At 32.7% G+C, this 16237-nt stretch overlaps 2 protein-coding genes across 2 annotated transcripts; both read right to left on the bottom strand.

The window, feature by feature from the left end:
* Nucleotides 1-536: 536 nt before the first annotated feature.
* On the bottom strand, nucleotides 537-7080 carry LOC11419641 (heat shock protein 90-6, mitochondrial). Its single transcript, XM_003617903.4, has 20 exons — nucleotides 6813-7080; nucleotides 5969-6148; nucleotides 5815-5888; nucleotides 4863-4988; nucleotides 4672-4765; nucleotides 4485-4568; nucleotides 4245-4388; nucleotides 4028-4141; nucleotides 3830-3889; nucleotides 3628-3702; nucleotides 3431-3535; nucleotides 3137-3277; nucleotides 2937-3029; nucleotides 2741-2818; nucleotides 2341-2595; nucleotides 2147-2249; nucleotides 1786-1960; nucleotides 1574-1679; nucleotides 1390-1479; nucleotides 537-1018 (listed from the first exon to the last, which is right to left on the bottom strand). The coding sequence occupies exons 1-20, from the start codon at nucleotides 6921-6923 to the stop codon at nucleotides 848-850; spliced, it is 2379 nt and encodes a 792-aa protein (XP_003617951.1). The 5' UTR covers nucleotides 6924-7080; the 3' UTR covers nucleotides 537-847.
* Nucleotides 7081-11141: 4061 nt separating this feature from the next.
* Nucleotides 11142-11923, bottom strand: LOC11418701 (uncharacterized). The gene has a single exon (XM_003617901.4). It carries the CDS (start codon nucleotides 11635-11637, stop codon nucleotides 11293-11295), a length of 345 nt encoding a protein of 114 aa, XP_003617949.1. The 5' UTR covers nucleotides 11638-11923; the 3' UTR covers nucleotides 11142-11292.
* Between the last annotated feature and the right edge of the window lie 4314 nt (nucleotides 11924-16237).

Genomic DNA, 16237 nt, shown 5'->3' with positions numbered 1-16237 from the left:
CACACATCATATCGCCACATTCATCAGATAGTATCTATTAAACATATTGTATATCACAACAAAGATTACTGAGATACAACTAAGGAGAACGCGTTTTGAATAGGAAAATTATCCAAAAATTGATTTCATTATCACTTTCTCTGCATTCCATCCAAAGCTTAAACTACAACAACAGTGATGCTTAAAAAACTGAAAATTTTAGCGAACACTGGTTTCTCATGTCCACTTCAATTAATGCATGTTTGGATATAATGTGCCGTCAATATTATTATTATCACATCCCAATATAACTTGCTTTTAATTTTACGTCACCATGAATGTACAATTTGAAACTCTTTACTCTACGCTTATATAAGCTTGACTGTGAAGCAAAACTAACAAAAGAAACTGATAGAAATAAATTTCATAAAAAATAATAGAATACTAATATTATATTTAGACAACCATAAAATCACAATAGGTGTATGATTATTTTTTACTTATATGTTGTAATTAAAACATCAACCATTAAAAGACACCCTGCGTCACACTAAATGTCCAGTTAAAGTTCGTGAGTTTTAATCACATTTTTATGTCATGTCTAATGGCAAGGTTACCGGATCATTAGAACTGTCCCAGAGTAGTATATGGTTCTAAAAAATAAAAAATGAACTACAAAAGATGTCAAATAAGACATGGCGATAATGAATAGGTTAACTAATATCAAGCCAAAAACGACGAATTACACATGCTTGGCTTTATACTGAAAGTTACTCAACATGTCTAAAAAAATTCCACCACCAATTTTCTTCAGATATATAGTTTTGCTAGAAGAGAGAAGTGAAAACAAAAATCTTTATCAGTCATCTCACTTTTGATTGCCAGCCTCAGTAGGCTCGACCACTTCAGCTTCTACAGTTTCTGGGACATGGTATTGTGTTTGAGCGGACTCAAAATGATTAGGAGATGACCATTTACCACCAAGAGCCATACCCATCATCTCGTATATCTTTCCTCCAAGCTGTGCTGGATTGTCAGGCTGCAACACCAATAAATTGAGTTAGAGGATACAATCCTTACCACAATGCACATTTTGGTTTGAATGACTGCTAAAATCCACTAGCATGTGATCCATTTACCAAATATTTAGCATCATTCGTGAGGTGCAAGTCATCTTTATATGATGCGATATAGCACCAACAGTTTAGATTAAAGATTTGTTTAGTATCCAACCCGTGTTAGTGTGGGACACTGACACATGTTACATTTAATATTTTATTTTCTCAAATTATTATCGGTATTGACGTGTCAGTGTAATATATAGTGTTGACTATGTCAGTACATCATAGGATCCAATTTCGCAGTGGAACCTAAATCATTGTATAAGAGTAGCAATAACCAATAGCTTACCGTAAATCCACTTGAAACCAAAGCTGCATCGTACAAAAGATCAATCGCTCTTAGGGCCTCTTGATCTTCGGGATTAGTTTTACATGCAGCCTGAAATTTACCAATAGAATACATTACCATTATTTCAATTTATAGTTTGTTATTATCATTAGACTTACTATACATGACAAAAAAATATTCATACATCCAAATTCCTGATAATAGAGTGGTCAGGGTTGATCTCAAAAACCCTTCTGCTTTTCATGAATTCCATGCTAGCGGGATCACCCATAGTTTGTGCCTTCATTAGCCTGCAGCAGCAAATTTGATTTAAACACAGCAGTGTCACTTTCATTTTCGAAAGAAAAAAAAAATCAAAAATATATTATAAAATACGTACGATAAAGAAAAACTAACCTTTCCATGTTCGCAGACCAACCAAATTTTCCTGACACCAGGACACAAGGCGAAGAGCTCAGTCGGTTTGAAATCTGCACACTTGCAACTTTATCGCCCAAACGTTTCTTAATCCAGTCAATTGTTGAACTGAACTCCTGCTTCATTTCCTTTTCCTTTTCCTCATTCTTATCACCTACAGAAACAGCAAACTACATTTAGCATGTTCAAATAGTTACCATGAATACATGCCGCTGTACGGCATACTGGCAAATATTTTATCAATGAAACGTAAATATGCTTCAGAAAGTTGAGTGTTTGTCCAATATAGCATTAATCCAAAATTAATTACGAAAAGAAAACATAATTAAAAGAATAAAACCTAGATCCAAGTCTTCCTTGCTAATGTCAACAAAATTCTTTTCCTTGTATGTTTTGATATTTTGGATTGCAACCTCATCTATTGGATCCACCAAAAACAGCACCTACAAAATTACATAACAAAAGCACCAATAAATAAATAAATAAACAATAGTTTATCAAAATTTATAAACTCTAATAAAAACAAACTTATACTTCAAGTTCCTTCTCCGCCAGTTTCTCCAAGAAAGGTGTGTTCTTTGCACTATTCACACTGTCAGCAGCAATGTAATAAATATCCTTTTGATCCGGTTTCATGTTCTCAACATATTCATCCAAGCTGATAAACTCTTCATCACTTTGTGATGAGTAAAACCGAAGCAACGGAGCAAGACGTTTGTGATTCTCACGGTCTTCAATGCAACCCAATTTCAAGTGTTTGCCAAAGTTATCCCAGAACTTTTCATAGTCCTACACACAGAACAAGGCAGCTGGTAAAATATTAACAGGAAAAGCATTTCTATAAATAGCAGTTTTATAAAGAGACAAGTAATACAACTTCATAAGAAAAATGAAAAAAACTTTCTAACTACAAATTTTCAGAATTAGATCATACCTCTCTGTTGTCGCTCATGGATATACCCAGAATCATGTCAAAAGCCTTTCTGACCAACCGTTTCCTCATGATCCGCACCTTCGTGCACAACATAAAAGCAAAATTTAAGCAATTTGAAACCAAGTGTTTTATACATGTATTATCAAAGAAAATTATGTGGATATGTAAAGTGCATGCCTGCACCCTATCTACTTACTATGCGGCTCTCTTGAAGAATTTCACGTGACACATTGAGTGGAAGGTCATTTGAGTCAACCACACCTTTGACAAAACTTAAGTATCTTGGGAACTGTTCCAAGTAAATAATACATCAGAGCAGAATAAACTAATGAAAAGAAAAAAATTAAACTATTTAGTTACTCAAGAAGTCAAGCTGGTACAGCAAAGTGCCTATACCAGTTCTCCATCGAAGTCATCTGAAATGAATACTCTCTTCACATGAAGTCTTATATTCTTGGTCTTGGGATTGATTACGTCATCCTTCCCTGATGGAGCGTAGGCAGGAACATAAAGTATAGACCTAAATTCTACCTCACCCTGCAACATCACCACCAACACATTAGCGTTCAAATTAGTATTATGATTCCTCTTTAGAGAAAAACTGAGGTTATCAAGCTAAATCTTCCAGATGAATCAAAGTATATATAAGAATCATCACACATAAAGATTGCACTTGAGCAAAAAAACTACCTCTGTGGTAAAGTGTGATGATGCCAATGGCTCCAAGTATTCGTTAAATGTTTTCTTGTAAAACTCATTGTAGTCCTCTTTAGTGACTTCTTTAGGATTACGAAGCTGCATATATAGAACAAAGGGTAAATCTCCATTTCAAGTAACCAACTTCCACTTTAAGCACGCATCATGCAGTTGGAAATCATAAAACTAACCCAGATAGGTTGGGTCTCATTTGTCAGCTCCCAATCCCAGTACTTCTCAACAACAGTCTTGGTTTTCTTCTTCTTCTGTTATAAATATATGAGTGAAGTTATAAAACGGTCATCAAATATGTAGCAGTTAAACTTTAACATCTGGAATCATAATTTCATGGACAATTGGTTCAGGGAATACACATTGTAATCAAAACATTACCTCAGTCTTCTCATCTTGGTTGTCCTTTTTCGCCTCTGCTGGATCCTCATCAACCTCCACCTGTAATGAGACAAATTATGATAAAAGCTTAAAAATCAATTTCACATCCAGTTTTCATGAAAGGGCTGGGAAATGAAACAATCTCAAAAATATACATAGTGTCATTAAAACCAAAAGATCAAGAGTGCATAGTCATACTTCTTTGGTGAATCCCTTTTCCTGCCAAGTGTATATTGGAAATGAGACAAACTGGGAGTAGTTTTTCACAAGCTTCTCAATCCTCTCTGGATGAGCAAAACCTTTGTCATCCCTCTGAAAACAAGTCATGGGCAAAATGCACAAACAACCATAAGCTCACAAATAAAGAAACTAATAACTAATAACAGAAGGTTGAAAATGGGAATTTCCGACATACCTTAAGGTGCAGTGTAAGGCGAGTTCCTCTTGGAATCAACTTCTCAGGATCCGTCTCCTCAGCTATGGTATATGAGCTAGCATTTACCTCTCCTTCCCAAACATATTGCTTATCGGATTTTGGACTCTTTGTTGAGACAACCACCTTCAAACCACACAAAAAATATACATTTATAAACTGCCACCTAAAAACTTAAATTGAAGTACCATATTATAATCACTTTTATCCAAAAATACATACCCGATCAGCAACTAGAAAAGCAGAATAAAATCCCACACCAAATTGACCAATTAAGTTGTTGTCAGCACCAGCACCCTTGCTATCCTATTGAATGAAACACCTTCGTCAGCACAGCACACAAGATACATAACAGAAAAACAGAATAAGGTCAATATAATCCTAAATCTTTCTCAAAAAGAGGCAACACCTTTAGAGCTTTCAAAAACTTTGCAGTTCCACTTTGAGCAATAGTTCCAAGACAGTCAACTAGTTCCGGCTTAGTCATACCAATGCCTGTATCACTGCATAAAAGAAAGTTACATCACCAAATGCATTTAAAGTAAACAAAAATATATATATAAAAAAAAAAAAAAAAAAAAAAAAAGCTAATTAACTTACGTAATAGTGATAATCCCGTTATCCTTATCAGTTTGAATTCGGATATCAAAATCAATAGCATCCTTCATTAGATCAGGCTCTGTAACACTCAAAAACCGTAGCTTATCCAAGGCATCACTTGCATTACTGTGAAAAAGAACGCATGGATTTAAAAACTAGATAATACAATGCAACATTTAATTAAAACCAAAGACATAGGTTACTTGACATTTTCAACAATATAAATTTTGAGGTGTAGCTTGGTCACAAGGGTTTTTTTATTTCAAATGTTCAACTTGTCGAATCTCTATGTCATGGATCAAATACGAAAGGTTCAACTTGTCGAATTTCTTTGACATGGATCAAATACAAAAGGTTCAACTTGTCGAATTAACCACTTGTAAAATCAAGGTAAAACAACCTATAAAAAAATAAAAAAAACAGCCCTTCCCAAGATTTTCCCATTCTATGAGATTTCTAACAATATATTGCACCGATTTCTATAAATAGTTTTCTTGTAGAGAGAGAGAGAGAGAGAGGCGTAAGTAACTTTTTTCAAAATGAACACTGAAACTTGTTGCAATCTATTGGGGGAAAGGGAAAACCAGAACCAAGGTGTGTTCTTAAAAGGGAAAATTAAGTTAAATTTATTATGAACATAGTTGAGCATATTCCATAACACTGAAACATAACATTCACCGATGCTCAAACTATATAGTAGTAATTATTGAGGGAAAGGGAAAACCAGAACCAAGGTATGCTCTTAAAAGAGAAAATTAAGTTAAAATTATTATGAACATAGTTGAGTATATTCCATAACACTGAAACATACATTCCCCAATGCTCAAACTATACAGTAGTAATTATACCTGGTATCACCAAGCTATTGAACAATTTCTAGTTCTGCCAAAATGGTTTCAAGACAAACAAAAAAAAAAAAAGCAAAAACACCTACTATAGTGATGGAACATACCTAATAAGTTCCCTGAGAAACACTTCCTTGTTACTGTATAAACTGTTAACAATGAGGTCCATGAGCCGACTAACCTGCCAAAACAAATATATCACAATATATTAACAATTGCGCTGGAGGCAACAGACCACACACATACGAAAGACGGCAGTACCTCAGCTTGGTACTCAAATTTCTCGGCTGGTGGGGAACTTGTTGCATTAGATTCTGCGGCAGTTGATTCATATCGTTTTCCCAAAAACAAATCTCTTTTCAAATTTAGCTGATTAACACTTCCGGATTTCTCAGAATTTAATATGGAGTACCACCTGGGTTTTGTGTCATTCTCTCCCACCTGCTCACAATCAAATAAAATCAGATAAAAATATAAGCAAAACACAACAAATATTGAAAATAACAAGAACGGAAATTATCCAAGCTCCAACTTTTAAACTTCAAAAAGGACTTGTCATCATTTAACACATATAACTAACTATGTAGCTTATATGCTTTGAAGCACTGAGACAGGCAAACACCGGATACAGCACTAGATACGATACTGACACCAAACACACCTTCCATCAGGAGCGTTGATGCTAAGCTTATATGTGATATGATGTCCACAACATAAAACCAACAAACTTCAACATGTAACAATGGTCACTCCACATCACCAACATTTCTAATTAAAGGTGTATCCGGTGTCTGTGTCTGACACACATCAGTATCGACACCAACACACATGATTACATTCAATTTTGTCCTTTTTTCAAATAATTATCGGTGTTAACGAGTCAGTACGTGTGAGTGTTGTTTCTGGTGTCATGTTGTGGGACACCAGACACATGTAATTATATTCAATTTTATCATCATTTTCTCAAATTATTATCGGTGTGGTAGTATCAGGTGTTCGTGCTTGGTATAATAATAATCATAATCACTCAAAACAGAACACAAAAACGTGAGATTTACAAAATAATTCAAATGATCTAACGATAAAAAGCAAGAAAGATGAATACCGAATGAGAGTAAGCAGAAGAAAGTGGAGGAGCAACTGGTTCAGAGCGAAGTGCGCCGCCGTAACGGAGAAGGGCGGAGACGGAGGAAGATCGTTTGGAGAGTCTGTGCATAGTGGATTGAGGAGAGAGCGAAGAAGGGATTGTAGTGAGATTCGAAAACTGCTGCGTTGAATTGGTAGAGAGAATAGAGTAGGGTTTTAGAAGGGGTTTGTGATATACCACAAAATGGGGTTTTCAGAACCTTCCAGATTCTCCCAGTTCAACTTCGTTTTTTTTTTTCACGGGGAAAATATCACATTTATTTTTCTTACCTACATTTTTTATTTAATTTCAATGAATTCTTCTTATTGTATTAGAGTCAACCATCAATTTCATCCCGGAATTTTCAGGGGTCGGCCAAATTCGTCCCCCAATTTAACCAAATATCAAAATAGTCTCTGAATTTGTTTGACGTCCATCAATTTCATCCCTCCGTTCAAAAGGTCCGTTAGTGTGCTGTGTTGGCTTGTACACGTGGGAAAAAGAAAGCCACGTGTATAGGGACTAAATTGATGGAAAATACGAAAATTTTAATTTTCACTTTTTTAACTTCATTTTTCTGCAATTCCTTTTTTACCCCTATGTTTGCCATTACCATACATCCTCATATTTCATACAGAACACATCAACTAAGTCCCTATTTGTTCTTCTTCCCTCCATTTTCACTTCTCCAAGATCATCATCCTCTCCGGCGATCAAGATTGCATTTTTGAAGGAAGATTTCGTCTGTTTTGAAGGTAACTTCGTTCATCTTCTTCTCCTTTTTCTTTGTTCGTTTTCGCCCATATTTTTTTCCGTTTTTATGATTTTCGTTCTCATGTTTTTATATTTAGTTATGACTTATTACTATTTTGATTGGTATCTACTGCCTTTTTTATGTTGTTCTGCAAATTTATGCCTCAAGGATCAACTTGATTTCTGTTAATATAATTTAGGGACTTTTTTTATGGTTTTTAAAATAATTCAGGGATCGATTTGATAGTAACACAAATAATTCAGGGACTAATCTGATGGTAAAATTATAACAGATATGCAACATTTCATTCATCTTCAACCTCTTTTTATGGTAAAATCATTACAACTCTACACAACCTTAGAAATATACATTAGCATGTTGCAAAACTCAAACAAGCATATTATAATTATCATAAACTTAATCACCCTAAGCTCACTTTCCATCAACCTTGCCCTCCAAACCTCGTAATTGCCACTTTCCTTAGCCTTAAGCATGGACTGAACCTTCTCCATCATTTTTGTCTTTCTTCCATGAGCAGCACAAATTCCATTGTTTTTAAAGTAACCTAGTTCTTCAACTTCATCAACCCACACAACATTCAAGCACTCTCACATCACCATTAAACATGGAGGATGAAGATGAAGCTTGACTTTGGTAGCTCCCCATATGACCACCCCCCATCATTTTAGATTCAATTTCAACAGTTTTGCTTGAATGAATTTTGCAGATTTTGGTTTTCAGATTCAATTAAAAAAAATTAGGGTTTGCAATTTTTTGATTTGGGGAAGAACGTGACCCTTAATTATTGGAAGAAAATTTGGAGATTTTGGAGTGTAGATTAAACATTGTAAAATTAGGGTTCCAATTTTATACATTTGGGGAAGAAATAGCCGTTGGAGAAGGAAGAGAGCCGTTGGGAAAGAAGAGCAATTTCCTGAAATTCAATCAACTTAGTCCTTGAAAATTTAGGTCATTATCGGCCAAATTAGTCCCTGCCTACGTGGCGTCTGACATGTGAGAGGTTAACGGCCACGTTAGCCCCGTTAATACTCCGTTTGAACTGAAGGACTAACTTGATTGACATTTAACAAATTCTGGGATTAAATTGATATTTCGCATAATTGAGGGACGAAATTGACCGACCCGTGAAAATTCAGGGACGAAGTTGATGATTCACTCGATATTATATGTATATTTTCTTAAAAAAAAATATTATTATGTTAGTTTTTTTTTGGGCAATATTATGTCGTATTTTCTTTAGGAGTATAGTATAACCGATGATATTATCCAAAAGAAAAATGCCAGCGACATACATTTTAACACATATTTTTTTAATTGGTTAAAATTTAAATGGGACCCACCAAATTTATATGAACCAGTATGAATTTTAATCAATCAAAGAATATGTATGTGTTAAAATATGTGTGTTCCTTTTTTTTTGAATGGCTTAAAATGTATGTTGTTAGCATTCCTTCGATGGCGAAGCACCATATAGATTAAGGTGGGCCATGGTCCACCCTAAAAAAATAAGTAATTTTTTTTTTCTATGGAGAAAAACATGAAAACACCCCTAACTTTTAAATAATTTACATGTTGGCCCACCTTGTCCTCTCTCATGCAAGCTTCATCTGACTTTATTTTCCTCTTTTATTTACCTAAGTTGTTGGTTTTGACTTTAATTTTACTTAAGTACAAAGGGTTCAAGGTATTATCTATTCATCCTCTCTAAAATTTTGTCTTTTGAATATATGAGTATGTTATTAATTGATATATAAACACCTCTCCAATGGTTGTCACAAGATTGCTGCTCATTTATTTGCAAACAAAACTGGCTTTATAATCATTATTATTATTAATTTTGGTGGCCCATCCAAAGATTTATTTTCTAGCTCCGTCACTGATTCCCTTTATCCAAATACATACATACTCACACTAATAATTTAGTAGGCAGAGTTCCCGTGAGCATACCTCAGTTGGCAGGGACAATGCATTATTATATACAGGGGTCGGGGTTCGAATCCCGGATACCCCACTTATTCACTTTATAAGATGAATTCCAGCCACTACTCTACCTGACAAAAATAATTTAGTAGGCAGACTCACGCATTTTCAAGATAAAGAAATGGTCTTCAGAGAAGAAGAAAAAAATGTATGAAGAAATAGAGAGTGTTGGGTTGAAATTCAAACATTTCCTATAAATTGGTTAAGGAAAAAGAAAAAAATAAACTATTCGGATACTTTCGCAAATTTAAGTTTTCTGAACGAGGTATGTGGTGTTTTTTGGTGGTGTCATCAATTGAGCCAAATCTAATGGATTAAGTACTTTACCAACTAGCAGCAAGATATTACATGTATTTTTTGGTGAACTATTACAAGTTCCTAGTTAAACTTTCTTTCTTTTTTTTTTTTGGTCAGGAGTTAAACTTTCTTTTAACATAAGTAAACATAGTTTCTTCAAAAAAAACATAAGTAAACATTGAAGAAGTGATTATCGTATAAATTTATGTATAAGTCATTTTTACTATTAAAGAGAACATGTGGTTAAACTATTCTTTTTAAAAGTAAGCTATATTAACAAAAGTTGCCCCTCGAAAAAAAAAGTTCATAAAATTAAGTCGAAAGTTAGTCGTATATAAGCTATATATTTTCATAAATTCTTTTAAACATTTTACAAAAGATAGTAGGAGTTCTTTTAAGCTCGTCAACAGGTCAAAGAGACGGACTAATCTAGAGGATTAAGCTCGTCATCTACCAATGAAATCCATTTAAAGATAGTAGGAGTATTTACCTAAGATAGTACGTAGTAGAATTTTGTGAATTAGTTGCCTTATTAATGAGTTTTTTCTTTTTTATCAAACTAAATGTATCATCCACTTGTAACTGCAAGACTAATCCCTTTAAGATAATTGAGATTCATTAAGAAGTAGACATCTTCCAACAAATAATTTTTCATATTGAATCTCTAACCAAAAAGTTAATAAGTTAAAAGATTTAAATATTTATCAGTTGTGTCACACTATATTCCATTACCCATATTAGATAGATAAAAGTGTACACACGAATACTTTGAATTATCAACATATGTTACTCCCTTTGATGCATTATTACGATTTACAAAATATCAATGTCAAAAATAATAAAAACCCAATATTTTTTTATGTCGCTAATAAACGCGATGGCTCTGACTGAAGAAGTCTCTTTCCATTTATAATTTCTCATTTCTGACCACATTATTGACCAACACAGTATTTCTTTTTTTTAAAGAACCAACACAGTATTTTTAAACATACATAATAGAAAATTTAATAATAATAATTTGCTCAAAATAAAAATGATTTTAGTAGTTAGTGCTGGTACAAGACATACGAAAATATTATTAGTGATTAATTTCTTTTTATTTAAAAAAAAAAATAAGCCTTCACATGCTAGCAAAAAGTCAGTTAAAAAAATGTATAGTTTTATTTCAGTTCATGAGTGTAGATATAAATAAATGTTCATTCACCAATTATTTTGCATTTAATATATCATTCACATGCTTTCAAGAAAGTCAACAATCATGCAAATCTTCCTTGATTAATGCTACAAAATGATTGGAAACATAGGAAACTGGTATATGCACATATACACAAACACATATATAAGGAGTAAAGATAATGGAATAATCAAAATACAAACATAAGTAAATAAATATATACACTAATTAATTTACAGATGAAGTGAAGTATCAACATCTGAGGTATCAAAATTTCTTGATGTTGATGATGCACCTTGTGACCATGGACTCAAAGATGTGTTTGATTTCATGGTGCTTTTATCACCTTGCTTGCTTGTCAAGTTGAGTCCAAGAGAAAGAGAATCATGATGAGTTTGCCTATTATTTGGAACTACCAACCTTTGTGTTGATGCTGAGGTATTGTTCTCTGTTGACAACAATCTAAGAAGTTGTTTACCTTCTCTCCTTTCTTTTACTTTCTCTAATTGTCTAAACCTTTCTTGAAGAAGAGCTATGGAAGAGTTCACCATGGTTGGATCATTATCTTGCCTACCCATTTAGAAGTAGTGAGTAAAGTTTCAATCTTTGGGAAATTTGAGGCAGTGGAGTGGAAAAAGAAGGGAACTATATTTTGGTGGGTTTGGCATGTTGTGTTTTGGAAGTGATATATAATACAAGAAAGTGAGTATATTTGAAGATCATCATATTTTGATATTGAGCATTATTTTTTTAGTATTTGGGTCCTTCTAATTGATTCCTGATGATAGCAACATAGATTAGAATCAAGCGAGGTTTGACAAAATGACAATGAGATAGTTGTTAAAGTTAGTATAGGGGAAAGAAGGGTAGGCTTCATGTGTGGCCAAAGGGACTTTTTGAATGAGGAAAAGTGCAAGAAGTAAAGTCCAAATTAATGATGCATAGTAGCAATTGGAAGGGAGTATTTTGGAGAATAAATGGTTAGGTAATTGCTTATCTGTGCTTGTCAATTTTAGGCCACTATTTGCATATGAGGATATGGTACATCTATGTTTGGTCTTGTTGGTATGTTACTTCTTTTTTGTTTATGTAAGTTTTCAACTATTGAATGTGTTGTTTTCGTTTATCGGGTGTTAATTCGATGATAAGAGTTTGATATTAAAACTTCAAGCAGCCGAGTTCAAATTTCATCTAGAATAGTTGTCAGTATCACTTTAATTAATAATAATAAAATTTTCCACCTTATTTTTTATTTTTTAAATATATTGTTCCTGTGATTGGAGCTTGGAAGGGGAGGGTCATGATGTGGGTAAGAGACAAAAGGAATTGGCAAGGAATATTTTTGGAGTATGCCATCAATCATTAATTAGTCATAGTATTCCATCAAGGAAAGAGAGAATTCGATTTGAAAAATATGGTTTGTTTGTTCAACTATACTCTCTAGCTACTTTCATAAGCTAAATTGTGTACTGTTCAATCTTAGAGACTAACCAATAGTGTGCATTTTGGAGTCATATGAATTGTTGCATTAATATCTCTCTTATCAATTTGGTTTGAAGTCTCAAAAAATACACATTCACTCTTATGAAAGCAGGGTTATAAGGTGGATGGAGAGGAAGACATATATCATTTATTGGAATTATTATCACTTGAGATTGTAATTCTAAAATTGATAAGAACATCTTAGTTAAATTCAATAGATCGTAATTCTAAAAACATCTTAGTTGTAAAAAAAAATTTGGAAATGCTAATAAGTGTTCTTAGAATATTATTTAAGCAATTAAAAGTGTTAATTTTTATATATATTAAAATAAAAAGGTTATTTGACAATTTAAATATATGAACAGGGGCAGGGGTGGAGCCATCACCCGGCGACCCCGGACACTCGTCCGGACTCAATCGATACTTTCTTTATATTTGGTTCAACCCAATAGTCCATTAATCCACTTAAAAAATATATAAAATTGGAAAAAACTCAATATTTTCACACGCGCGCGCACAAGAATTCTTGACTCTATATTTTTTGTCCGTACTCTATAAAATCTCTGACTTCGCCATTGAACAGGGATTCAATTCATAACTCGTGCATTCGTATCAATATCATGATAATCTAAACAACTCAACTACATTTTTTAAATATCTTTAGAACTCATTGAAAACTTTAAAATGGTATCATTAATCTCACACTGTACTCCAAATTTATATGTACAAATTTTTTAATCCAAAAAATAGAAGAAAATGGGTGGCTTTTGCAAGAGAATGTTGAGTGAGTAGCAAAATAAACTAGGAATGGAGAAATTAACAATTATTCATACTAACGTGATACAACATCATATATCAGTGTGAAGACACCCACAAAAGACACCATACTCTTAGGCAATTGTTAACTTAACCCAAAATATATAATCATACTTAAAGAACATAATCATGAATTTTGAGACTTTAAGAAAGGGCAGAACAATAAACAATGATGACTACTCCCATCCCATGCATCTCTTTCAAATTCCTACTCCAAATAATAAAGAATATGTTTTCTTCCATTAGTGTAGGGCATGCATGACATATGGTAAGAATAACACCTACTTATATCGATGTTAAATTTAGTATGCATATTTATATTTTACGTAAGTATTTTTCAATAAACAAAGATTGGGTACATAGATTAACATCCTAATATTGTATTATCATTTATGTCAGATGATAAACTATTAAGATCCGGACAGTTTTAAATAGTTCGCCTTATACTTTTGTTTCAAACCCCCCCTGCTCAGATTTCTTTACCAGTATCATATATTCTTCTTGCAAGTTTTATCATTTACAAAAATATAAGTAAAAAACATACTTGCATTTGATTTAAATTTGGACTATATATATAGTTTTTTCTTATATTTTGCTAAAGAGAGAGTGAGTATACTCAACTATATGTCTATTCTCTTATTCTTTGAGTTGAGTGAATGATTGATTTGGTATTTTTCTCTTGCAACAAAGTAATTCATTCACCAGAAGACAAAAGATCGGTACAAATGATAGAACCCAAATTCTTGAACTTTATCAAAACAAACTAGACTAAGTGCAGCCTAGTTTTTGCAACTTTTAACATAAATTACTCTATTATTTTAGACATGCTAGATATAATATTCACGCAATTAATCAGCTATAATGGAATCTATGACAACGATATTTAGACACCCCCAAACATTTAACTAATAACTCATATAGTTAGATTCAATTATTGCGAGGACCATTTACCAAATTGAAAATATGAGACAACAACAGCTATGACAATTTGGCTGAACTGATGCTAAAAATTTGAACCGCTTTTCGCAAGCGCTAGCAACACACTTTATCTAGAGTGATCAAAATGATGTCCTTGCCGGGCCGCAATTGTCGAGCTACAAGTTGAAGGTACCTGCAAACACTTTGACGCTCAAGTCAATATAAGAGCAAAGTGTGAGAGGTGAAAGTTGAAAAGATAGTGTGTGCTTTTATACGGTCATCGATATGATTGTGGGATGTGGTCGTTGAAAGGTTGTTACGAACGACATGTTTGTAAATTGTAACCGTTCAACATAATAAGGCATTGACGGTCGTCATATAAGATGAATTTTAATAAATAAAAAAGTGTGTTATAATGTGTTGCTGGCATTGTTCGTGATTGTATGAAGAGGTGCTCTTGGTTCTCTTTCTCCACAAATCCTTAGAGGATAGATAGTGTCAAACAATAGTCCTCGTGAGCTTAGTTCAATTGATTTGGACAATGCATAAAATATGCAAGGTCTGGGGTTCAAATTCCGACCGTCAACAAAAGAAAAAAAAAATTGTCAAGCAATAAACCCTTAATTGTAATCTTCCCCATTAAAAGTTGATCACTAAAATCGTTGGATTTTTTTTTTTTAAGAAAATCGTTGGATGTTAACAAGTTGGTCTCTAAAAGTAAGGAATTGACATAAACATTCATAAGATATCTTTTCTAATGCCAAATATTTCAAATTAGGCACTGAAGTTGAATACTTAAAATCAAATTGGTTTCTAAAATATTACTTGTTATTTTTGTATTAGTAGTATTTTGTAAGCTAAAACTCAATAATATCTATGTGAGACCCCAAACAAAACAAAAACCAAAAAATAAATAAATTTAGTGGCAATTTTGTTGATTCCTAATAACTTTAATGACTAGCCTCATGTTTTTATTTTTATGTTAAGGAGACTCATCAAGACAAAAATAGATTATGTCCATTTCTCCTATCAATTATTAAAGTTTTAGGGTGACTTGTGGTGTATATGAGATTTTTAGATCCTCGTGTGTCTCTCTCTACCTTGCCTCATACTTGAGAAGAGAGAGGAGTGAAAGAAATAGATGGTCATGCTAATAGATATTCCTTTTTAAAGATACTTTTTTTATTTTTGTAAATTACAATATTTAAATTTTAAAAAAGTTGATAACATTTTTATTTTTGTTTACTTAACTGATGTCTTAAAGGCATTCTTTACTATTTCCTTATATAATAAATTGATTGAATACATAAGATTTGGTGAGGCCTACGTTACCCTCTCTTGTTTAGAGGGTAATTTACCCTCTCATAATATCAACCAATCAAAATGTAATATACATAGGTAACATTAAATGTCAAATAAATGAGTAGATTTTTTCTAAAAATAAATGAGTTAATCTTAATTATTATTTTTTTGAAGGAGAGTTAATCTTAATGATAAAGTAACTTTTAACACTTTTAATTTTTATTTAATTTATTTTTAAACAAAAAATGATTTAATTTTTTTTTTATATTAAGGTGTTCAATCTTAATTAATTTACACTATAAGACTTATAACAAATAAAATTTTACATCAAATTTCTTTCATCTGGATGTCCTTAAATTCATCATTTACATTCATAAAATTTCTTCCATTCCAGAACCCCGAACGTGAGAACAAAAACATCTCCTTCTTTCAAATTTCTTCTTCTTTATTCTTTCATATTGATCAATTTTTGTTTCTTTTTCTCATTTTGATTGTTCAATTTTGTCGTTCCAAATTTCCGTAATTTTCAATTATCGTGAGAATCGTCGTTGTTTTTAGAACAGCGTCAGGTATCGTGACTTTTTTATTTTATTTAAGCAGTCAACCTAATAAAATCTGTTAACACGCATAGACTTGTCTCACTATCAGCAAAAGCCTTTA

The sequence above is a fragment of the Medicago truncatula genome, chromosome 5, assembly GCF_003473485.1.
Source record: "Medicago truncatula cultivar Jemalong A17 chromosome 5, MtrunA17r5.0-ANR, whole genome shotgun sequence".
Classification (NCBI taxonomy): Eukaryota; Viridiplantae; Streptophyta; class Magnoliopsida; order Fabales; family Fabaceae; genus Medicago; species Medicago truncatula.
Note: the sequence above shows the minus strand (reverse complement) of the source record. Positions and strands in the feature narration are given on the sequence as shown.